At 39.5% G+C, this 26,225-nt stretch overlaps 1 protein-coding gene across 1 annotated transcript; it reads left to right on the top strand.

The window, feature by feature from the left end:
• The first annotated feature begins 462 nt into the window (after positions 1-462).
• Positions 463-25,489, top strand: LOC103118358 (keratin-associated protein 19-2-like). Its single transcript, XM_060198595.1, has 2 exons — positions 463-723; positions 24,766-25,489. Exons 1-2 carry the CDS (start codon positions 498-500, stop codon positions 25,188-25,190), a joined length of 651 nt encoding a protein of 216 aa, XP_060054578.1. The 5' UTR covers positions 463-497; the 3' UTR covers positions 25,191-25,489.
• Positions 25,490-26,225: the final 736 nt, after the last annotated feature.

Here is a 26,225-nt window from a genome sequence, read left to right as displayed (position 1 = left end):
AGCCTCCAGTGGGGGTGGGGGTATGGGATACAAGACTCTGGTGGTAGGAGTTGTGTGGAATTATACCCTTCTTATCCATGGGATTGTTGATTATAATTAATTCAGTATATATACTTGAAGAGGCTACATTTCTCCTTATAAAGGTATAGAAAAAAATACTTATTCCATCTGATTTATTGGGGTGTAATTGCAAAGAAAATTGCTCATTTTTCAAAGCTTGTTGCATAGTAACTTGGTAAAGTGATTCAATAACTTGTGAAGTCCACCCTAATGAGACAACATTATTATCTGAACCTTTTTATGAGTGTAAAATCCTCTGCTGGTGTCCCTGGACAAAGACTGAATGAGTTATGTGAAGGCGTAATTCAAATGGCATGAAAGGAAGGTATACACGACTTACCACATGCTGTGCCCGGGGTATATAAGCACCTTTCAACATAGGCTGTTACTCAAACACAAGTTCTTCACTTGAACAACCAAACTCCACTACTCACACCATGAGCTACCTTGGCAGCTACTATGGAGGCCTGGGCTCAGGCTCTGGCTCTGGCAGCTTCGGAGGCCTGGGCTCTGGCTACAGCGGTGGCTTTGGCCACGTCAGCAGACTGTGCTGTGACAGTAGCTTTGGAGGCTTTGGCCATGGCTCTGTTCATGGAGGATATGGCTATGGCTCTGGTCATGGAGGCTACTGCTCTGGCTCTGGTCATCGAGGCTACGGCTATGGCTCTGGTCATAGACGATATGGCTCTGGCTTTGGTCATGGATGCTACGGCTATGGCTCTGGTCATGGAGGCTATGGCTATGGCTCTGGTCATGGAAGCTACGGCTCTGCCTCTGGTCATGGAGGCTATGGCTATGGCACTGGTCATAGAGGATATGGCTCTGGCTCTGGTCATGGAGGCTACGGCTATGGCTCTGGTCATGGAGGTTATGACTATGGCTCTGGTCATGGAGGCTATGGCTATGGCTCTGGTCATGGATGCTACGGCTCTGGCTCTGGTCATGGAGGCTTTGGTTCAGGCTTTGGAGGCTACAGATATGGCTGCTGTCGTCCATCCTGCTGCGGAAGATTTGGATTCTCTCACTTCTACTAAAATCCTGCCATGGTTCACCACATCCAAGACCGTGAGCTGATTCACCAAACTAAGCATAATTTTAAATAAGCCAGAACACTTGGATCCAAGTTTATCTCTAAATATCAATCATCTTAGATTTTATGTCTAGCTCTCATATTTATCTGTTTCATAGCCCCTATTTGCATTCCTCTACCTCAGAAATCTTACTGTTCTCTCCACAATAAATTAATGTGAAATAATATCTGTGGTTTGATATTTGATTCATTCTTTTTTTAATTGTGATCCTTCCTTTCACTTTGTATTTATTTTCTTGTACCCTTTCAAAGAAAGAGTCCTGAAATTGACTTAAACGTCTCTACCGCATCAAACACCAAAGTAGAGTTTATAAGTGTTAGTTCAGTGTTTACACTAATCACCCTCTTTTATAAGGTAGTACTGTTTTTGAACTGAAAAACTGAAACTTCTTTCTTTAGCTTGATATTAAGGAAAAAACTGAAAAGGAAACAAAAATTCAGATACTATCAAAATGGTAAGACTGAGGCCAGTGAGCTAACTCACTCTGGAGGAGATCTGTTTTCTCATGGATGTGTCTGACCCAGATCTGGGCTCCCTAACTTGTCAAGTGGGACACTGACAGTACTGGAGAGATCGTCTGTGCTGTGATCTCTCTTCTCTGTCACTTTCTTCTTTTTATTTATTTATTTTATGTTACAAAATTGCATATCAGTAGGCGTTTAAGTCCACACACTCCCGCCACCAGAGTTCTGAATCTTCAGTCTCCCCACTGCTATACACTACAGTTCCCCCCTTAAGGTTGTAGACATGAAATACCATCATCTCTACAGCTATCTGTCCACATTTCTAGGTAATTGTCCCCATTTTTTTTCCTGATACTGTCCTCTCTTCTTCTCCAAGCCACTTACAACATTATAACTACCTCCATTTGTCCCTCTCCTCTTCCTTCTCATTCTCTGGATGCTGATGGAGCTGGAGTGCAGAGTCCTCTTACCTTGATCCTATCACTTCTCCATCCCTGGGAGTATGGATCAAGGTCGTTTTGGGAGTGCGGAAGGTATGTGTTCTGGCTTCTGTACTTGCTTCTCTACTGGACATGGGCACTGACAAGACAGGTCAATCCATATCCTCAGTCTTTTCCCTTCTCCTCTTAGTGGACTAGAGACCTGAGATGCAAGGGTCCAGGACAGATTGCTGAAGTAATCTGCCAAGAGAAGTCAGGCTGGAGTCATGGTAGTAGCTGTAATTTGGTGTCTGGAAGGTGGCATGACCTCAGATGAGACAAAGTGGTTAATGAACAGGAGCCCAAAAGTAGACTAAGAGCACATGAGATTAAGGATTTTAGGGTAGAAGAAAGCTAGGGAATTCAGTTTAGGCAAGATCCTGCGGATACTCACTACGGTGGTTTTGTTTGAGTTTGATAGCTAGCCTGAGGTGGGATTAGATACTTCGTTTTCAAAAGAATTGGATGAAAATTGCTTCTTCATATTTTTTTGAACAAACTTATAGAATGTAAAGTTGGATTTCATGGCTCAGTTCCCAACTGTTACTCTAATATGTTTTCTAGAAACCATATTTATTTCTTTAGGTGGATGTGTCCACAACTTCAAGAAGGAGTCCACTGAAGTAAGGCTCTTTGATTATCTGTTGTAGGGGTTGGATAACATACTCATCTACCACCTGAAGAAAATGGGTCCTGATATTGGTGCAACTCGGAATGTTCCTACTGATGCCCACAGAATGCAATCTCGGACCGATGGGGATTCAGACGTTACATAGGCTCTATGCTGGATATGGGCCCCAGATCAAATGGATGCGGTTTACAGTCAACAATATTTACATACTTTTCCCATATTTGGGAGCTACTCTATTCCCTGATTCAGCCTTCTTGCCCTTTTTCCAACCATGACATCATCTCCCCAGACAATAACTTGGGTCCACCAGCATAGCAGATATCAGGCTCAGAAAAAACTAATAAAATCATGGGCACATTAGAATATAACTAAAATAGACCTACTAGCTATTTCCCAAACGGTGACCCCCCCCTCAAATCTATATCTATGATATTCTAGCCTTTAGATTCATGGTTAGTCCACAATTTGTATAACTTTTAATGTTAACTCTTTTTCAGCCACCAGATTCCAGTTACTACCATCAGGCCAACTGGACTTCCCTGGGCAGATGACCCCACCAATGTGTCTTGTAGCAAGCTTCCACAGAGCTCTGCCCAACTAGGTAAATGAGAGACAGGCTGTGAGTATAGGTCGACCTGTCAACACCCATGTTTAGCAGGGATGCCTTTATAGAAGCAGACTTTCCACCTTCTGAACCCCTTAATGACCCTGGTTTCATATTATTCCCAGGGGTTGAAAGAATAGGAAAGCTATCAGGAGAGAGGATGGGACAGAGAACTCTCTTGGTGGCAACTGTACCCCTCTTATCCTATGGTCTTGTCCGTGTTTCCATTTTATGAATAAATACATTAAAATAATAAATAAATAATTCAGATTCCTAGGAAAAAAAGAATACTGAGTAAGAGAATGGTGTCAGAGGAGAGAAAAGGGGTAGACAGTTGGTTTAGGTGTGTTCCCGGAAGCTGGCCAACTGAGTAGCTGCTAGTGGCTAGAGCCCTGACCACATCTACTGGAAATGGTAGGATTTCTGTCTTTTGTAGGCCAGTCAATAAGGGGTCCTAGTGGTGACACCAAGGAGGTGACTATAACTTAATTTGTGTTAAAAAATAGAGTATAAAGAAAGGGAAAATTTTTTGTTTCTTTTAAATTATTATTCAGAAAGCGCACCTCCTCCCCCTCCCCTCCATAATCAGTCCCTGGGGACCAGCACCTAGCAGGATCCCCTGCTGAGCTTCTTTCTTTACCAAGATTCCTGTCCCACCAGTGAGTATCATTCATTCTAAGAATATTGCCTTCTGAAACCTCTGGCCTTTTTTCTTTCTAGGTAGCCAACCAGCGGCCTCTGCACAACAGCTCCCCTCCCTCCACCCCCATAGCTAATTAAATAATAAAATAAATAAATAAAAAACTCTTTCCTTTCACCACTTTTTATTACTGTTCTTTTTCTTATCTTTTACTTTTTTCTCTCTCTCTTTCTTTTTTTTTTTTCTCATTCTTGACATACTTTCTTCCTTAATCCTACAGCTTTCTGAATTCACTGATACAGGTTAGGGAATTATTTAGGGGAAGAAATCTGTCTCAGAGTGGACTCTCTCTGTGAGTATCTCTGCTCAACTTCCTTTCCTCCTTTAGCTACCCCTAGAATATACAGTGGATAGTAGATTTGCATAGCTGTCTATTCCTGCTATCCTTGTCTAATCCTGAGGGTGTTTTTTTCCTTTTTTCTTTTTCTTTCTTAACAATCAGCTGCATCTGCTCAGGAGGTTTGAGGCAATCAGGGACAGGGTGTTTTACCCTGCTCTATTTTATCATAAATATTATATAGTGGCATATATCTCCCCCCCCCTTTAGGTTGATCAGAATTAACTCTTAGTGTATATTTCATTGCTAGGGTAGTGGGAATCTTATCTATTGTGAGAGGAACTTGTTTCATTACTCATACTCCCTCTATAGACTCTCCCCTTCTTCCTCCTCCTACTATCCTATTCCTGCTATCCTTGTCTAGACCTGAGGGTGTTTTTTTTCTTTTTTCTTTTCTCTTTTCTTTTTTTTTTTTTATCTAGTCAAACACTTCTTCCTTCCTTCTTCTTTGCTTTATGAATTATTTTGGGGAAGAAATCTCACTCAGAGTGGACTCTCTATGTGTATCTCTGCTCTACTTCCCTTTCTCCTCTTGAAACCCCTAGAATTTACAGTGGATAGTAGATTTGCATAACTGTCAATTCTTGCTATTTCTTCTTTCTTTACTCTTTCTTCTTCACTTGGACTTGGTTGCTATTTTTTCACGGAATGGAGACATTGTTTAGCTAAGTGGTAGTGATTAAAATGCTTCAATGCTTGCTTCAGTTGCTATTGTAATTCCTGAGGTTGGTGAGTGCAATTGTCATAAAGGTATTTAGTACAGTGTTACTTGTACTCAAGACAAAACAACTGAGGAACAACAGAGCATAAAAATAAGAAACACATAAATCAAAACAATGGGTAGATCAAAAACAAATAAAACTGCTACTCCAATGAATGAAGACAAGAGCCCAGAAGAAACTACAAGTCAGCCAGAAGTAACCATAGATAAGAAAAGTATTCAAGCAATAATAAACTTATTAATCACAGAAATGAAAACAATATTGGAGGAAAGGAATGGCAGTATTAGGGAAACAACATTTGAGACCCCCAAGGAAAATACTGATTATCTTGAGGCAATTAGAGAACTGAAAGCTGAAATAGCTGTAATGAAGAAAGAAGCTGAGGGAAGAGAAAGCAGACTAACAGAAGAAGAAAACAGAATTAGTCAGACAGAGGATGAGTTAGAGAAAACTAAGAAAGAGGTGAAAGAGCTCAAAAAGAGATTGAGAGACACTGAAAACAACAACAGAGACATACGGGATGATCTCAAAAGAAGTAACATTTGTATAATTGGCCCGCCAGAGGAAGAAAGAGAGGAAGGGGAAGGAAATATTCTAGAGGAAATAATAGAAGAAAACTTCCCAGACCTGAATAACAGAAAGGACATCAAGATTCAAGGCCCAGAGAGTTCCAAACAAAATCAACCCAGACCTGAAGACACCAAGACACATCATAGTCACAATGAGAAGGAGTAAGGATAAAGAAAGGATCCTAAAGGCTGCAAGAGAGAAACAAAAAGTCACATACTGGGGAAAACCCATAAGATTATCTGCAGACTTCTCCACTCAAACTCTAAAAGCCAGAAGAGAATGGCAATATATCTTTCGAGCCTTGAATGAAGAAGGGTTTCAACCAAGGATAATATATCCTGCTAGGCTTGCATTCAAACTAGATGGAGGGATCAAAACCTTCTTAGACAAACAACAATTAAAGGAAGCAACCATCACGAAATGACCCTAAGGAGGTTCTCAAAGACCTCTTATAAACAAGAACATCACTATAATATGTGCAATATATCAGAGCAAACAAAAATTTATTATGAACAATGGCAATAAAATACATTAATATTAATAAATGTCAATGGATTAAACTCACCCATCAAAAGGCACAGAGTGGGGGGATGGATCATAAAACATAACCCAACCATATGCTGCTTGCAAGAATGCCATCTGTCACAACAAGATAAACACAGACTTAAAGTGAAATGATGGAAAACTATCATACTGGCTAATGGACCAAAAAACAGGGCAGGAACAGCCATTCTCATCTCAGACACGATAGATTTTAAATTAAATAAAGAAATAAAAGATAGGCAAGGACATTACATAATTATTAGAGGATCATTCAGCCAAGAAGACTTAACAATTATTAACATCTATGCACCCAATGAGGGACCATCTAAATACGTCAAGCACTTACTGAAAGAATTTCAAAAACACATCAATAGTAATACAATAATAGTGGGAGACTTCAGTACCCCACTCTCACACTCAGATGGATCAACAATGCAGAGAACCAATAAAGATACAAGAGAACTGAATGAAGAGATTGACAGACTAGACCTCTTGGACATTTTCAGAGACCTTCATCCCCCAAAACTGGAATACACCTTCTTTTCAAATCCACATAACACATACTCAAGGATAGACCACATGTAAGGCCACAAAGACAGCATCAATATATTCAAGAGCATCGAAATCATCTCAAAATCTTCTCAGACCACAGTGGAGTAAAACTAACATTTAACAACAAACAGACAATTATTAGAAGTCACAGAATTTGGAAACTAAACAACATACTCCTTAAGAACCTCTGGGTCAGAGATTCACTCAAGCAGGAAATTCAAATGTTCCTGGAAACAAATGAAAATGAAGACACAACCTATCAAAATACTTGGGACACAGCTAGAGCAGTACTGAGAGGGTAACTTATAGCCATACAATCACATATTAAACATCAAGAAGAAGCTCAAATGAACGACTTTACTGCACACCTGAAGGACTTAGAGGAAGAGGAACAAAGGAACCCTAAAACAACCAGAAGGACAGAAATCACTAAAGTTAGAGCAGAAATATACAACATCGAAAATAAAAGAACCATACAAAAGATCAATGAAGCCAAATGTTGGTTCTTTGAAAGATTAAACAAAATTGACAAACCCCTAGCCAGACCCACCAAACAAAAAAGAGAAGACTCAAATTAATAGAATTGTAAACTATGGAGGAGATATTACAACTGACACCAGAGAAATCCAGAGAATCATGCAAAACTTCTATGAAGAACTATACCCCACCAAGCTAGAGAATCTGGAAGAAATGGAACAGTTCCTAGAAGCATATGCCCTTCCAAAACTGAACCAAGAAGAACTACAAACTCTAAATGCACCAATCACAGACAAAGAAATTGAAACCGTTATTAAGAATCTCCCCAACAACAAAAGTCCTGGACCAGACGGCTTCACAAACGAATTCTACAAAACTCTCAGGAAACAGTTAGTACCCATACTTCTTAAGCTTTTCCATAAGATTGAAGAAACAGGAATACTCCCTTCCACCTTCTATGGAGCCAACATCACCCTGATACCAAAAGCTGATAGGGACAGAACAAAAAAGGAAAACTACAGACCAATATCTCTGATGAACATAGATGCCAAAATATTAAACAAGATCTTGGCCAACCGGATACAGCAGCATAACAAAAAGATTGTTCATCACGACCAAGTGGGGTTCATCCCAGGAATGCGAGGCTGGTTCAACATCCGTAAGTCAATCAATGTCATTCACCACATCAATAAAAGCAAAGCCAAAAACCACATGATTATCTCAATAGATGAAGAGAAAGCCTTTGACAAAATCCAACACCCATTCATGCTCAAAACTATACAAAAAATGGGAATAGATGGGAAATTCCTCAAGATACTGGAGTCTATATATAGCAAACCTACAGCCAACATCTTACTCAATGGACAGAAGTTGAAGCATTCCCTCTGAGATTGTGGACTAGACAGGTCTGTCCACTGTCACCGTTACTCTTGAACATAGTATTGGAAGTTCTTGCCATAGCAATCAGGCAAGAGAAAGAAATCAAAGGAATACAGATTGGAAGGGAAGAAGTCAAGCTCTCACTATTTGCAGATGATATGACAGTATACATAGAAAAACCTAAAAAATCCAGCAGAAAACTACTGGAAGTTATTAAGCAATATAGCAAAGTATAAGGATACAAAATCAGTGTACAAAAATCTGAGGCATTTCTTTATGCAAACACTAAATCTGAAGAAGAAGACATCCAGAAATCAATCCCATTTACTGTTTCAGCAAAATCAATCAAATACCTAGGAATATAGTTGACCAAAGAAGTGAAAGACTTATATACTGAAAACTATGAGTCTCTACTCAAGGAAATAGGAAGCGATACCAAGAAATGGAAAGATATCCCATGCTCACGGATTGGAAGAATAAATATTGTCAAAATGAATATTCTCCCCAGAGCCATATACAAATTTAATGCAATACCCATCAAAGTTACACCAAGCTTCTTTAAGAGAATAGAACAAGCACTACAATCATTTATCTGGAACCTGAAAACACCTAGAATTGCCAAAACCATCTTGAGGAAAAGAAACAGAAATGGAGGCATCATATTCCCAGACCTCACCTATATTTTAAATCCATCATCATCAAAACAGCATGGTACTGGAACAAAAATAGGCACACAGACCAGTGGAACAGAACTGAAAGCCCAGAAATAAATCCCAACACCTTTGGACATGTAATCGTTGATAAGGGGGCCCAAAGCGTTAAATGGAAGAAGAAGGCTCTCTTCAATAAATGGTGCTGGGAAAACTGGGTTGGAACATGCAGAAGAATGAAACTGAATCACTTTATCTCAGCAGAAACAAAAATCAACTCCAGATGGATCAAACACCTGGATGTCAGACCAGAAACAATCAAATACTTAGAGGAAAACATTGGTAAAACAGTTTCCCACCTACACCTCAAGGACATCTTTGATGAATCAAACCCAATTGCAAGGAAGACTAAACCAATGGGACTACATCAAATTGAAAAGCTTCTGCACATCCAAAGAAACTATTAAACAAACAAAGAGACCCCTCACAGAATGGGAGAAGATCTTCACATGCCAGACATCAGACAAGAAACTAATCACCAAAATATATAAAGAGCTCAGCAAACTTAGCACCAAAAAAGCAAATGACCCCATCCAAAAATGGGCAGAGGATATGAACAAAACATTCACCTCAGAGGAGACCCAAAAGGCTACCAAACATATGAAAAACTGCTCTAGGTCACTGATTGTCAGAGAAATGCAAATTAAGACAACACTAAGATACCACCTCACTCCTGTAAGAATGGCATACATCAAAAAGGACAGCAGCAACAAATGCTGGAAGGTTGTGGGCACAGAGGAACCCTTTTGCATTGCTGGTGGGAATGTAAATTGGTACTGTGGAGAGCAGTCTGGAAAACTCTCAGAAGGCTAGACATGGACCTTCCATATGATCCAGTAATTTCTCTCCTGGGGTTATACCCCAAGGACTCCATAACACCCAACCAAAAAGAGATGTGTACTCCTATGTTCATAGCAGTACAATTCATAATAGCTAAAACCTGGAAGTAACCCAGGTGCCCAACAACAGATGAGTGGCTGAGAAAGCTGTGGTATATATACACAATGGAGTACTATGCAGCTATCAAGAACAATGAACCCACCTTCTCTGACCCATCATGGACAGAGCTAGAAGGAATTATGTTAAGTGAGCTAAGTCAGAAAGATAAAGATGAGTATGGGATGATCCCACTCATCAACAGAAGTTGAGTAAGAAAATCTGAAAGGGAAACTAAAAGCAGGACCTGACCAAACTGTAAGTAGGGCACCAAAGTAAAAACCCTGTGGTGAGGGGTAGACATGCAGCTTCCTGTGCCACTGGGGGGTGGGAGTGGGTGGGAGGAATATGTCACAGTCTTTTGGTGGTGGGAATGGTGTTTATGTACACTCCTAGTAAAATGTAGTCATATAAATCACTAGTTAATTAATAGGAGAGGGGGATAATTAATTGTGTGTCCCGAAGTTTTTTTTTTATTTTTTATTATTTTTATTTATTTTTATTTAAGAAAGGATTAATTAACAAAACCATAGGGTAGGAGGGGTACAACTTCACACAATTCCCACCGCCCAATCTCCATATCCCACCCCCTCCCCCGATAGCTTTCCCATTCTCTATCCCTCTGGGAGCATGGACCCAGGGTCATTGAGGGTTGCAGAAGGTAGAAGGTCTGGCTTCTGTAATTGCTTCCTCGCTGAACATGGGCGTTGACTGGTCGGTCCATACTCCCAGTCTGCCTCTCTCTTTCCCTATTAGGATGGGTCTCTGGGGAAGCTGAGCTCCAGGACACATTGGTGGTGTCTTCAATCCAGGGAAGTCTGGCCGGCATCCTGATGACACCTGGAACCTGGTGACTGAAAAGAGAGTTAACATACAAAGCCAAACAAATTGTTGAGCAATCATGGACCCAAAGCTTGGAAATGTGGAGAGGAAGTATTAGGGAGGTACTCACTGCAAACTCTAGTATACTTCTGCTTTCTTACTTTGGTGCCATACTCCAAACTCAGTCAATTTCTGCTTTGCGTTTCTACTTCTTTTTTTTTACATGCATAACATTCCCCAGATTCCCATTTAGCAATACAACCCCCACTATTTCATTCATCATTTTTCATGGACCTGTATTCTCCCCACCCACCCACCCATCCCAGAGTCTTTTACTTTGGTGTAATACTCCAATTCCATTTCAGGTTCGACTTGTGTTTTCTTTTCTAATCTTGTTTTTCAACTTCGGCCTGAGAGTGAGATCATCCCATATTCATCCTTCTGTTTCTGACTTATTTCACTCAACATGATTTTTTCAAGGTCCATCCAAGATCGGCTGAAAACGGTGAAGTCACCATTTTTTACAGCTGAGTAGTATTCCATTGTGTATATAGACCACAACTTGCTCAGCCACTCATCTGTTGTTGGACACCTGGGTTGCTTCCAGGTTTTGGCTATTACAAATTGTGCTGCCAAGAACATATGTGTACACAGATCTTTTTGGATGGATGTGTTGGGTTCCTTAGGATATATCCCCAGGAGGGGAATTGCAGGGTCATAGGGTAGGTCCATTTCTAGCCTTCTGAGAGTTCTCCAGACTGTTCTCCACAGAGGTTGGACCAATTGACATTCCCACCAGCAGTGCAGGAGGGTTCCTTTGACCCCACATCCTCTCCAGCATTTGCTGCTGTTACCTTTTCTGATGTGTGACATTCTCACAGGAGTGAAGTGATATCTCATTGTTGTCTTGATTTGCATTTCTCTGACAATCAGAGACTTGGAGCATTTTTTCATGTGTTTCTTGGCCTTTTGGATCTCTTCTGTGGTGAATATTCTGTCCAAGTCCTCCCCCCATTTTTGGATGGGGTTATTTGTTGTCTTGTTTTTGAGTCTGGTAAGCTCTTTATATATGTTGGTTATTAAACTCTTATCTGATGTATGGCATGTAAAGATCTTCTCCCATTCTGTGAGGGGTCTCTTGATTTGGGTAGTGGTTTCTTTTGCTGTGAAGAAGCTTTTTAATTTGATGTAGTCCCATAGGTTTATACTTGCCTTAGTCTTCCTTGTAATTGGATTCGTTTCATTTAAAATGTCTTTAAAATTTATGCGGAAAAAAGTTCTTCCAATATTTTCCTCTAAGTATCTGATAGTTTCTGGTCTAACATCTAAGTCCTTGATCCACTTGGAATTTACTTTTGTATTTGGTGAAATACAGTGATTCAGTTTCATTCTTCTGCATGTTTCAACCCATTGTTTCCAACACCATTTGTTGAAGAGACTCTGCTTTCCCCATGTAATAGTCTGGGCCCCTTTGTCAAAGATTAGATGTCCATAGGTGTGGGGCCTCATTTCTGGGCTCTCAATTCTATTCCACTGGTCAGTGTGTCTGTTCATGTTCCAGTACCAAGCAGTTTTGATGACAATGGCCCTATAATATAGTTTGAGATCTGGCAGTGTGATGCCTCCGGTTCTGTTCTTTTTTCTCAAGATTGTTTTGGCAATTCTAGGTCTTTTCTGGTTCCAGATAAACATTTGTAGCATTTGTTCTATTCTCCTAAAAAATGTGCTTGGGATCTTGATGGGGATAGCATTAAATTTGTAGATGGCTCTGGGTAATATATTCATTTTGATGATGTTAGTTCTTCCAACCCATGAGCATAGAATATCTTTCCACTTCTTTGTGTCTTTTTCAATTTCTTTGAGTAGTGACTCATAATTTTCAGTATACAAGTCTTTCACTTCTTTGGTTAGGTTTATTCCTAGATATTTTATTGTTTTTGTTGCTATAGAAAAAGGAACTGATTTCTGGATTTCAATTTCTTCTAACTTAGTGTTTGCATAGAGGAATGCCACTGACTTTTGAATGTTAATTTTATAGCCTGACACATTACTGTATTGCCTGATGATTTCCAAAAGCTTCTTGCTGGATTCCTTAGGTTTTTCCATGTATACTATCATGTCATCTGCAAATAAGGAGAGTTTGACTTCTTCTCTTCCAATCTGTATTTCTTTAATTCCTTGCTCCTGCCTGATTGCTATGGCAAGAACTTTCAACCCTATGTTGTATAGTAATGGTGATAGTGGGCAGCCCTGTCTAGTACCTGATCTGAGGGGAAATGCTTCCAGTTTTTCACCATTGAGTATGATGTTGGCTGTAAGTTTTCTATATATAGACTCCACTATCTTCAGGAATTTTCCATCTATTCCTATTTTTTGTAGTGTTTTGATCATAAAGGGATGTTGTATTTTGTCAAAGGCTTTCTCTGCATCTATTGATATGACCATGTGGTTTTTGGTCTTGCTTTTGTTGATGTGGTGGATCACATTGATTGATTTGCGTATATTAAACCAACCTTGCATGCCTGGGATAAACCCCACTTGGTCATGATGAACCATCTTTTTGATATACTGCTGTATCCGGTTGGCTAGAATTTTGTTCAATATTTTCGCATCTATGTTCATCAGAGATATTGGTCTGTAGTTTTCTTTTTTGGTTGTGTCCCTGTCTGCTTTTGGTATCAGGGTGATGTTGGCTTCATAGAAGCTGGCAGGGAGTATTCCAGTGTCTTCAATCTTCTGGAAGACTTTTAAAAGTAGAGGTATTAGTTCTTCTTTGAAAGTTTTGTAGAATTCATTTGTAAAACCATCTGGTCCAGGACTTTTATTTTTGGGAATATTTTTGATAACTGTTTCAATTTCATTAGCTGTGATGGGCCTGTTCATGTTATCCACTTCCTCTTTACTTAGTTTTGGAAGTTGGTAGGTATCTAGGAAATCATTCATTTCTTCCAGGTTCTCTAACTTGGTGGCATATAGTTGTTCATAGAAGCCTCGCATGATATGTTGAATTTCTGCAGTGTCTGTTGTGATATCTCCTCTTTCATTTACTATCTGATTTATTTGGGTCTTCTCCCTTTTTTGTTTTGTGAGTCTGGCTAAAGGTTTGTCGATTTTGTTTACTCTTTCAAAGAACCAACATTTACTTTCATTGATCTTTTGTATGGTTTTCCTATTCTCAATGTTATTTATTTCTGCCCTAACTTTAGTAATTTCTGTCCTTCTGGTTGCTTTAGGGTTCCTTTGTTGTTCTTCTTCTAGGTCTTTAAGATGTCCAATCAGGCTGTTTATTTGTGCCTTTTCTTGTTTCCTAATGTGTGCTTGTATAGCTATGAACTTCCCTCTTAGGACTGCTTTAGCTGTGTCCTAAATATTTTGATAGCTTGTGTCTTCATTTTCATTGAACTCTCGAAACATTTTGATTTCTTCCTTGATTTCCTCTTTGACCCAGAAGTTGTTAAGAAGTGTACTGTTGAGCTTCCACATTTTGGCACTGTTACTAATCTTTTGTTGATTGTTAAGTGTTAGTTTAATTCCACTGTGGTCTGAGAAGATGCTTGGGATGATTTCAGTGCTCTTGAATAGGCTGATGCTGTCTTTGTGGCCTAACATATGGTCTATCCTTGAGAATGATCCATGTGGATTTGAGTAAAATGTGTATTCCAGTTTCTTGGGATGAATGACTCTGAAAATGTCCAATAGTTCTAGTTTATCTATCTCTTCATTTAGCTCCCTTATGTCTTTACTGATTTTCTTCCTGGATGATCTGTCAAGTTGAGAGAGTGGGGTGTTGAAGTCCCCTACTATGATTGTGTTACTGTTAATATATTGCTGTAGCTCTTTCAGTAGAAGTTTGATGTATTTAGATGGCTTCTCATTGGGTGCATAGATATTAATAATTGTTAAGTCCTCTTGATTGACTGATCCTCTGAGCATTAAGTAGTGTCCATTCCTATCTTTTTTAATCTTATGTATTTTAAAGTCTATCATGTCAGATATGAGAATAGCTGTTCCTGCCCTTTTTTGTGGGCCATTGGCTTGAATGATAGTTTTCCATCCTTTCACTTTAAGTCTGTGTTTGTCTTGTTGCATTAGGTGAGTTTCCTGTAGACAACATATTGTTGGGTTGTGTTTTCTGTTCCATCTTCCTACTCTGTGTCTTTTAATAGGTGAATTCAGGCCATTCATATTTATTGATATCAAAGATTGAAGATATTTTAACGCCATTCTTGTAGAGTTTTAGAGTGTTTTGATATATGTTCTATTTGTGGTGGTCTGGTTGTTTATAGGAAACCTTTCAGAACTTCTTTCAAGGCAGGTTTGGTGATGGTTGCTTCCTTCAACTGTTGCTTGTCTGAGAAGGTTTTGATGCTTTCATCTAGTCTGAATGACAATCTAGCAGGATATAGTATTCTTGGCTGAAAGCCTTTCTCATTGAGCACTTGATAGATATCTTGCCATTCTCTTCTGGCCTGTAGTGTTTGTATGGAGAAGTCTGCTGTAAATCTTATGGGTTTTCCTTTGTAGGTGACTCTTTGTTTTTCTCTTGCAGCCTTGAGGATCCTTTCTTTATCCTTATTCCTTTCCAATCTAAGTATGACATGTCTTGGTGTCTTTAGGTCTGGGTTAATTCTGTTTGGGACCCTCTGGGCTTCTTGAATCTTTATGTCTTTGGTGTTGTCTAGACTAGAGAAATTTTCAGCTATTATGGCCTGGAGAACGCTTTTTCCTCCCCTTCTCTTTCTTCCTCTGGTAAGCCAATAATGCGTATATTGTTTCTTTTGAAGTCATCCCATAGGACTCTGTTGTTGTTTTCAGCATCTCTTAATCTCTTTTTGAGGTCTCTTACTTCTTCTTTAGTTGTCTCTAATTCATCCTCAATCTTGCTAATTCTGTCTTCAGCCTCATTGATTCTATTCTCTCTGCCCTCTACTGCTTTCTGGAGTTCATCTATTTTGTTGCCCTGCTCTGATACTGTTTTAGCTTGTTCAGCTAGTTGCCTTCTTAGCTCAGCAATTTCAGCTTTCAGCTCTCTAATAACCTTGAGATTATTAGCATTTTCTTCCATATTCTCATTTGTTGTTCCTGCAGTTCTGATTACAATTTTTTCAAATTCTTTACTCACTCCTGTTATTATTTCCTTAGCTAATGTTTGGATGTTGAACTCGTTGTTTTGTGCTTCGCCCTCTGGAGGACTTTTAGCTGGACTCTTGTCCTGGTTCGAGTCTCCATTATTTTTTCTTGTTGTTTTAACCATTTTATATAAGTTAACAGTTTTTTCAATCCCTGAGTTGGAGTTCAGTGGTGTAAAAGCCTTTTTTTTTTTTTCCCCTGTAGGCTATGGTAGCCTGAGGGCTTTTAAACTATCAATAAGCTTCTTGGCTTAATCAATGACTCCTGACCAAGAGATAAAGCAGGGTGTGGCAGAGATAATCCAGTGGTTATGCAAAGAGACTTTCACAGCCCTTCAGCTATGCCACCGAGGTATAGGTCTTCTCCTGAGTTTCCCAGTTAGATTTCTGTGCCCTGGTGTCCCTCCCTGTTGCTGCTCCAGATTCTGAGGGTAGTAGCAATGGAGACTCAGAGTTGTACTTGGTGAGTCTCTGGGGAGTCCTTTCCTCCCTTCAGCTGTCCCCTTGTTGGTGGAGCAGACTGGAGGTGGTGTCTCCACTGACAAACTGTCGAACTGTTAGCAGTCACGTAATCTCTCCTTAGGCCCCTCTCTCCTCTCTGTCACCAGCCACGCGTGTTTGTACTCACGGGTGATTTACTGGGTTTCTGTGGTCATTCTAGTCCTGTCTTGTTTCGGTCCGGGTGGTCTCCTTTGGTATTCCTAGTTGATCCGGGAGAGGAGAGGAGAGGAGAGAAAGCGATCTGCTGCTCGTAGCTCCGCCTCCGGAAGTCCGATCCCCTGAAGTTTTTTAAAACACACTGAGTCTTTTTAATATATAGGCTGTGTATTTGATATTCGGACTCTCTCTAAAGCCTAGACCAAGTAGATCAGAAGCAACCAATAGCACAGCTATATACAAGATACTGCGTACTGTACAGCAAACCCTAACAAAACGACATTTCAAAGTTAACCCAATTACCAAATAATGTGATGATAACATGAACTATCGATTGTCTTTTGGAACCCTAAGACAGCAGGAACCTCGCATCTCCACTATAGAGCCTCTACTTCCCCCCAGTCCTGGAGCCCTTGGATAGGGCCCACTTTCCCGTATGCCTCTCCCAATCCATATCAAATAATATTGCATCTGCGGATCACAACGTAATCAACAGAACGATTGCCACCTCAACATCCTCCACTTCAGACTGTGTCCAGAGATTTCACATGTGGAATGACAACCATTCAGCTTCATTACTCGGGTGAGAGTTTTCCTTTCATAGAATACTCTAATTCCATCTCAGGTGGTTCACTTTCTAACAAAGTCCCAAAACATAGATATACACCAGTTTCTGTGAGAGAGAGCATATGTTCACTCATATCCATAAACTACTGCAAAATATATACCTGAAAGCAGAAGTACACTAGAGTTTGCAGTGAGTCCCCCCCTAACACTTCCCCATCACTCTTCTAAGCTTTGGGTCCATGATTGCTCAACAATTTGTTTGGCTTTGTATGTTAACTCACTTTTTAGCCACCAGGTTCCAGATGCCATCAGGATGCCGGCCATGCTTCCCTGGACTGAAGTACCCACCAATGTGTCCTGGAGCTCTGCTTCCCCAGAGAACCACCCTACTAGGGAAAGAGAGAGGCAGACTGGGAGTTGGACCGACCAGTCAACACCCATGTTCAGTGGGGAAGCAATTATAGAAGCCAGACCTTCTACCTTCTACAACCCACAATGACCCTGGGTCTATCCTCCCAGAGGGATAGCGAGTGGGGTAGCTATCAGTGGAGGCGGTGGGATATGGAGATTGGGCTATGAGAATTGTGTGTACTTGTACCCCTCCTACCCTATAGTTTTGTTAATTTATCCATTCTTAAATAAATAAAAAAATAAAATAAATAAATTAAAAAGAAAGAAAGTTGGATTAGGGCAGACAGCAGCTCCCATTCTTGGGAGTAAAAATCTATATAAAATTAACTATGTACCTCCAACCATCTGACCCAGGGCCCATTTATATTTATTCATGTTTAGCATGAGAGACTCTAAATCACATAATGACTTTATTGATATAAGTAGTATAAACCCTATAGATCTGACTTTTTTTTTCCTTCACCAGGGGTTTAGTCATCTCAGCTCTCTACTCCAGAGGATCCAATTCCAGGTTTATTGGAGTCTTCTCTGGCTAGAGGTGCCTCCTCTTTGCCTTCAGGGCTTTTTCCTGTGGGAGCCTGATAATTGGAGGGAGGCTTTCTGAACAAATGTTAGCAAATGCAAAATGAACTCAATCATCAGTTTTCTCTCTGAGTGCACACACACTTGTGACAATCCATGTCCAGGGTAGAAACAATTACGGAAGCCAGAACTTTCAGCTTCTGAACCTCAGAAAGGTCTTTGGTCATACACCCAGAGGGATAAAGCCTCCAGTGGGAGTGGGGGGGATGGGATAGAAGACTCTGGTGGTAGAAATTGTGTGGAATTATACCCTTCTTATCCATGGGACTTGTTGATTATAATTAATTCAGTATATATACTTGAAGAGGTTGCATTTCTCCTTGTAAAGGTATAGAAGAAAAATACTAATTCCGTCCGATTTATTGGGGTGTAATTGCGAAGAGAATTGCTCATTTTTCAAAGCTTGTTGCATAGTAACTTGGTAAAGTGATTCAATCACTTGTGAAGTCCACCCTAATGAGACAACATTGCTATCTGAACCATTTTATGAGTGTAAAATCCTCTGCTGGTGTCACTGGACAAAGACTGAATGAGTTATGTGAAGGCGTAATTCAAATGGCATGAAAGGAAGGTATACACGACTTACCACATGCTGTGCCCGGGGTATATAAGCACCTCTCAACATAGGCTGTTACTCAAACGCAAGTTCTTCACTTGAACAACCAAACTCCACTACTCACACCATGAGCTACTACGGCAGCTACTATGGAGGCCTGGGCTCGGGCTCTGGCTCTGGCAGCTTCGGAGGCCTGGGCTCTGTCTACAGAGGTGGCTTTGGCCATTTCAGCAGACTGGGCTGTGGCAATGGCTTTGGAGGCTTTGTCTATGGCTCTGGTCATGGAGGCTACGGCTCTGGCTCTGGTCATGGAGGCCACGGCTCTGGCTCTGGTCATGGATGCTTCGGCTCTGGCTCTGGTCATGGAGGCTTCGGCTATGGCTCTGGTCATGGAGGCTACGGCTCTGGCTCTGGTCATGGAGGCTACGGCTCTGGCTCTGGTCATGGAGGTTATGGCTCTGGTCATGGAGGCTATGGCTCTGGCACTGGTCATGGAGGCTATGGTTCAGGCTTTGGAGGTTATAGATATGGCTGCTGTCGTCCATCCTGCTATGGAAGATTTGGATTCTCTCACTTCTACTAAAATCCTGCCATGGTTTTCCACATCCAAGACCACGAGCTGATTCACCAAACTAATCATAATTTTAAATAAATCAGAACACTTGGATCCAAGTTAAGCTCTAAATATCAATCATCTTAGATTTCATGTCTAGCTCTCATATTTATCTGTTTCATAGCCCCTATTTGCATTCCTCTACCTCGGAAATCTTACTGTTCTCTCCACAATAAATTGATGTGAGATAATATCTGTGGTATGATTTTTGTTTCATTCTTTTTTTAATTGTGATCCATCCTTTCACTTTGTATTTATTTTCTTGTACCCTTTCAAAGAAAGAGTCCTGAAATTGACTTAAACGTCTCTACCACATCAAAGAAAAAAGTAGAGTTTATAAGTGTTAGTTCAGTGTTTACAATAATCACCCTCTTTTATAAGGTAGTACTATTTTTGAACTGAAATCTTGAAACTTCTTTCTTTAGCTTGATATTAAGAAAAAAGTCCAAAAGGAAACAAAAATTCAGATGCTATAAAAATGGTAAGACTGAGGCCAGTGAGCTAACTCACTTTGGAGGAGATCTGTTTTCTCATGGATATGTCTGACCCAGAGCTGGGCTTCCTAATTTGTCAAGTGGGAAACTGACAGTACTGCAGAGAACGTCTGTGCTGTGATCTCTCTTATTCTGTCACTTTCTTATTTTTTTTTTATTTATTTTATTTTACAGAATTACATATTATTAGGGGTTTATGTCCACATACTCCCACCACCAGAGTTCTGAATCTTCAGTCTCCCCACTACAATACACCATAGTTCCCCACTTAAGGTGGTAGTCATGAAATAACCATCATTTCTACGTAATTGTCCCTTTTTTTTTTTCCTGATTCAGTCTTCTCTTCTTCTCCAAGCCACTTATGACATTACAACTACCTCCATTTGTCCCTCTCCTCTTCCTTCTCTCTCTCTGGATGCTGATGGAGCTGGAGTGCAGAGTCCTCTTACCTTGATCCTATCACTTCTCCCTCCCTGGGAGTATGGATCAAGGTTGTTTTGAGAGTGCAGAAGGTATGAGTTCTGGCTTCTGTAATTCCTCTCTACTACTGGACACGGGCATTGACAGGTCGATCAATACTCAATCTTTTTCCTTCTCCTCTTAGTGGACCAGAGCTCTTGAGATGCAAGGGTCCAGGACACACTGGTGAAGTTGTCTGCCAAGAGAAGTTGGGCTGGAGTCCAGATGGTAGCATCTGTAACTTGGAAGGTTGCATGACCTCAGATGAGACAAAGTGGTTAATGAACAGGAACTCAAATGTAGAATAAGAGCAGATGAGATTAACGATTTTAAGGGAAAAGAAAGCTAAGGAATTCAGTTTAGGCAAGATCCTGGGGATACACACTATGGGGGTTTTGTTTGAGTTTGATAGCTAGCCTGAGGTTGGATAAAATATTTCATTTTCAAAAGAATTGGATGAAAATTGGTACTTTGTATTTTTTGGAACAAACAAAATACTCCCATGGGGCTGGGTGGTGGCACATCTAGTTGAACACATATATTTCTATGCTCAGAGACCCATTCCCCGCCTGCAGGGGTATAGCTCTATAAGTAGTTAGCCAGGCTGCATGCCTCTTTTTTCTTTAGTTCCATTCTATTTTCCCATTTCCTATCAATTTCTCTGTCTCCACTTTAGTAAATAGACAAATAAATAAATATACCATAAGCATGTCCCTCCTTCCTCTCTAATATATTTATTTTTATTTATTTGTATTTATTTGCTTAGATTGAAGCAGAGATTTATTTGTTGTTTAGCTAGAATCAGATATAAAGTGACAGAGATCATAGCACTGAAACTCACTTCAATATGGTGGGAGCCAGACTCAAAACATGGGTGACACACATGACAAAGTAGCACACTATGCACGGATACTATGGATATTTCATCAGCCTTGTACTGTATTGTTTGGGTGCTAAGTTTTTATTTTATTTGGCTTCTTTTGGGACCTAGGCTTCAGAGTTTAATCTCAATGAGGCAGGAAATCACCTAAACTGAGAATTTAAACTGTGCTATATTTACATTCTCAAAATGCAATCTGTGTTATATCATGATACATGTGTTTTAATGACCTTTCACCACATTAGCAAGTATCTCAAATAATTCTTTGAATTTATGGCTTGGAAATACCTTTACTATTTATAAGTAGAGGATTACAGAGCATTCCCCTTTGCCTTCTTACTCACTTTTCCTATTTTAAATTATGTCTACCATAAAACTCTCAGAGACACATGAAATATGATTCCTTGATCTCACAACCTAGGACATAGCTCAATGACTAATCATGGGCTCCCGAGTTAGCTCCCCAGCTTCACATGCACCAGAATGACAACCTTTTTTTTTTCTCTCTCTCTCTCTCTGTTCCCTAGCCCCCTCTCTCATAAAGTATATTTTTTTAAAAAAACCTAGTATCAGATTCTTACTCACCATGGCAGCTGATACAAATTATTTTATGTTACACTCAGGGAAAAAAGTGTAGTATATCTTGGGAATGAGGAGTTTATCAGCCAACAAACTGATGAATATTATTCTGACTTATAAGGCAGAGTGACAGTCTAAACCGACTCGACTAATTTGTGACATTTTTGCTTCAGTTTGACTCCATTTGAATGGGATATCCAAATCGTTAACTTTGCTATATTTTAGAAGGATGGATTAAATTGTGATGATTTGAGAAGAATGTAGATGGAAGAACTTAACCATGTAAGAGACAAAGAGTTTTTCTATAAAAAACATGAAGGAAAAGGGAATAGTATTCATAAATTATTTTGTACAGTGTTTAAAAATATCCAATGATCTCTTCTTGACCTTTTGGCTAAGATCAAGTGTAAAATTATTCAGTGGATAAATTACAGTAACCAAAAATGTTTAGAGTTCTTGAAAATCAAAAATAAAACATTAAGTAATCTAGATTTGATTATTGTTTGAATAGATGTTTAAAAATAACTGATAATAAATGAAATTATAAGTATATAATAAAGTGCACAATGTCATTGCAGATCAATTAAAATAACATTAAGTGTATGCTATACCTATAAGAACAATCATATCAAGGAGTTTGAAAATAAGCAGTGCTAGTATGAAATATTTATTTCTGATCAAACTTTAAATTTATAAATAATATTGTAAATTATTTGACAGAACTACCGAAGTTGAATATAACACATAGAAATTTAGTAATACTCATGTATACATGTGTGAGTTATTAATTAGCAAATACCTACAACTGTAAAAATGAGCTCTACAAAATGGGACATTGGAACTTTATTCATATTAGTATTTTTTATGTCTTCCTTACTGTGACAAAAATGTTCTGCTAGGTTTGTTTTTTTTTCAATTATACTGGAGATGCACACACAGAGATCTATGAAAGCATGCTAGTAAATAAATTCGGCTTAATTTGTACAGTGGGCTACACTGAATTCATGGAGGCTATGTCAATTTTACATGAGCACCAGAGATATATCTACTGGCACACTGACTCACAGAATGATTTGGAACAGGGAAAATGGTGCTACAGTGTGGACTTCGTTGTAAATGAAATCCAGAAGAAGCAAAAATTTGGCAGAATAGTAACTGCTGGAATCAAGAGAGAAATTTGGAGAACTTAAGTGTCACTGAATGTCATTTATAGAGGTGGCTTGTGAATATCTACAAAATATCTAGCTCAGATCCTTATGATGTTTGCATTTACTTTGTCTAATAAGTGAAATGAAATGATGTGCTATGTTTATCTAAAACCAGAACATTATTTAAGTCCTTTAAGTCCATTATTTAAGTCCATTATTCCTCCTTTAAGTCTTAAGATATATTAATAGGTTTGCCTATATCACTATTATTACTAATTATAATAATTATTGTTATTATTATTATTTTACCATAGCACTGCTCAGCTCTATTATATGATGATGCTGGGCATTGAACCTCGAACTTTGGAGCTTCAGGGATGAGAGTCTCTTTGCATAACCATTATGCTATCGACCATCACGGATTTACCTATTTCTGTGAAATAAACAATTCAGACCCATAAGTATCTTGGATTGTATTATCCACTTAACACTTATTTACTGAGATTTTATTGCATGCTAGTCACTAAGCAGAAGCCAATACTTCTAGTTTACAAAATGCATCATTTGATAATTGCTTGTAAACTCAGCAACAGCTGAATGATGCATTGAATGTTACATAAAGTTAATGAGAATTCAGATTTTTAATTCAAGATAAGGGCATATGTAGGTGAGTTTTAGCCAGAATTAAGGTCAATCTTGCCTAGAAGTGATTAACTTTTGGATTAAGCTCTATGACAATCTGTCCCCAGTTAGTATTTTTCTCCTTCCTCTACTTTGACATTATGCTTATGTTTTCAGAGACTCTGAAGACATTTCTAGAGTTAAAAATCTCCAAATTTTTACAAAGTCTTTGGAAATGGCATATAGTCTTAACATTTCAAACCCCAAGAAGTATTTGATATCTTAGCAGAAATCAGTCAGTTATGTCTTGAGTGGAAATAAAATGAACACACAATAAGAAAAGCAAATGCAAAAGACAAAAATATCATGGTAAATATGAAGGCAAATATGAGAAAAAATAAAGATTGGATAAATGCGGATGAGTGACACAGACAAATTGTTGTCCTATATGTATGTATATATGTTTAATTCTAGATTGTAAATGGCACTGAAAAATAGTATTTTAAAGTAGTTTGATAAGAAAACTGAGGCATGAATTATGGAAAAGGGGGAAATCTGAACTCTAATGGCAGGGAAGCAGCTGTAATTTCTTTTTTGGTAACACCTTGGATGTGACAGAAGTGGGTTGTGAAGGGTGGAATTTCAAACAGTTTTTAGGATTCTTATGAAAAAATTGGTTTGATTACTATGATTTCCTTTTAATATTTAAATAGTATGATGCCATATAAACTCATTTCTTTTTTGCATTTTCCAAACTAGCAAGCAATACTAAAAAGATAAAAGTTGTTTATGGTAGCCACTGCCACAAAATAAGAGAAAAATGAATGACTCTATTCAAACTGCCTTTTTTTTTTTCAGTGACATTTTATACTGGACTTCACAGCAGGTGAATAGATGTCTACAGAGTTTCTAATAGTTGGCTTTGAAAAGAGACCTCGTCATGAAGTATTGGCTACCTTTGAAAGAAAGTGATAAATTATAGAGTCTGGAATTTAACCAATTTCTTTCATGTGATCATCAGTGAAGAATAACACTGCAAGGCAAGGTGGGGATGAAGCAATACTTAATTTCAAAAATACAGTACTCTCAAATGTGGCATGCAATCGGGGTAGCTATGAAAAAGACCATTTAGTCTGGTATGTTCAGACTTTGAAGATAATGCAATACCTTTTCATAAAAGGAGGCAATATGCCAGAGGGACACCATAAGTGGCTGACAACACAAGCTCAAACACTTTAATGAGTTTGGGGACCTCTTTGAATGGGAGGGTGTTAGGATTTTGTCAAGCAGGGGTAATGCAGAGATGACACAAAAATATGCAGCCTGTGTTTTATCATGACTTGGATGAGGTATATAAGTGCCCCTTTGTGGAGTTTGACATTCACACTCAGGATCTTGTCTTGAACAGCAAACTACCTTACCACCTCTGACACCATGAGCTACTACGGCAGCTACTATGGAGGCCTGGGCTACGGCTATGGCAGCTTCGGAGGCCTGGGCTCTGGCTACGGCTGTGGCTGTGGCAGCTTCGGCAGACTGGGCTGGGGCAGTGGCTTTGGAGGCTACGGCTATGGCTCTGGTCATGGAGGCTATGGTTATGGTTCTGGTCATGGAGGCTACGGCTATGGTTCTGGTCATGGAGGCTTTAGCTATGGCTCTGGTCATAGAGGCTACGGCTATGGCTCTGGTCATGGAGGCTACGGCTATGGTTCTGGTCATGGAGGCTACGGCTATGGTTCTGGTCATGGAGGCTTTAGCTATGGCTCTGGTCATAGAGGCTACGGCTATGGCTCTGGTCATGGAGGCTACGGCTATGGCTCTGGTCATGGAGGCTACGGCTATGGCTCTGGTCATGGAGGCTTCAACTATGGCTCTGGTCATGGAGGCTACGGCTATGGTTCAGGCTTCAGAAGATAGGGAAATGGCATCAATCATACCTCCTGTTTCAGAAGATACTGGTCTTCTGGATTCTACTAAACTATACAGCATAAACTGACATGTGAAATTATAAGGAACCTTCTAAATAGGAGCATAAAACCTTAGCAATGGAGATCATTGTGGAATTATTGATAAAAATAGATTCTCAACATTTTGAATATATATACACTTATTAAGTTTAGATCTCTATCCTAAATGTCATCATATGCATTTTCATTGTTACAGCTGATTGGATTATCTGTTCACCTGGCAATAAACCACTACATTTGGAAACAAAATATGGTTTTGTTTTGTTCATGAAACTCAATCATATAGAACTGATGATGGATGGGTAGGGTGATGGCACACCTGGTGGAGTGCACCTTTTACAATGTCCAAGGGCCCAGGTTTGAGCCCCAGGTCAGGTCCATACCTACACGGGGAAAACTTCACAAATGGAAAAGCAGTGCTGCAGGTGTCTTTCTGTCTTTTCTCCCTCACTACCTCCCCCCTTCCTCTTGATTTCTGGCTGTCTCTATCCAATAAATAAATAAAGATAATACAAAAATTAGGAGTGATGTGGAGCCAGGCCGTGGCACACCTAGCTAAACACATACATAGTGCACAGGGATCTAGGCTCAAGCCTTATCTGTAGTGGGAAAGCTTCACGAAGGGTGAAACAGATTTTGCGGGTGTCTCTCTGTCTTTTTCCATATAGCTCCATCCCTTCTCAATTTTTCTTTAACTCTATTCAACAATAAATAAATTTTAAAAAATATTTAAAATTATATATTGCCTTCTTAAACTCTAAGACAGCAGGAACCTCCCACTTCCTCTATAGAGCCTATATTTCCCCCAGTCCTGGAACCTCTAGGGTGGGGCTCACTTTCTTGCATGCTTCTCTCAATTCATACCAAATGATATTGAATCTGCTGAACCCAACCTAATCAACACAAGGAGTACTACCTCAGTATGCTTCACTTCAGACTGTGTCCAGAGACGTCAGGCATGGAATGTCAATCCTTCACCCTCATC

The sequence above is a fragment of the Erinaceus europaeus genome, chromosome 9, assembly GCF_950295315.1.
Source record: "Erinaceus europaeus chromosome 9, mEriEur2.1, whole genome shotgun sequence".
NCBI classification, from domain to species: domain Eukaryota; kingdom Metazoa; phylum Chordata; class Mammalia; order Eulipotyphla; family Erinaceidae; genus Erinaceus; species Erinaceus europaeus.
Note: the sequence above shows the minus strand (reverse complement) of the source record. Positions and strands in the feature narration are given on the sequence as shown.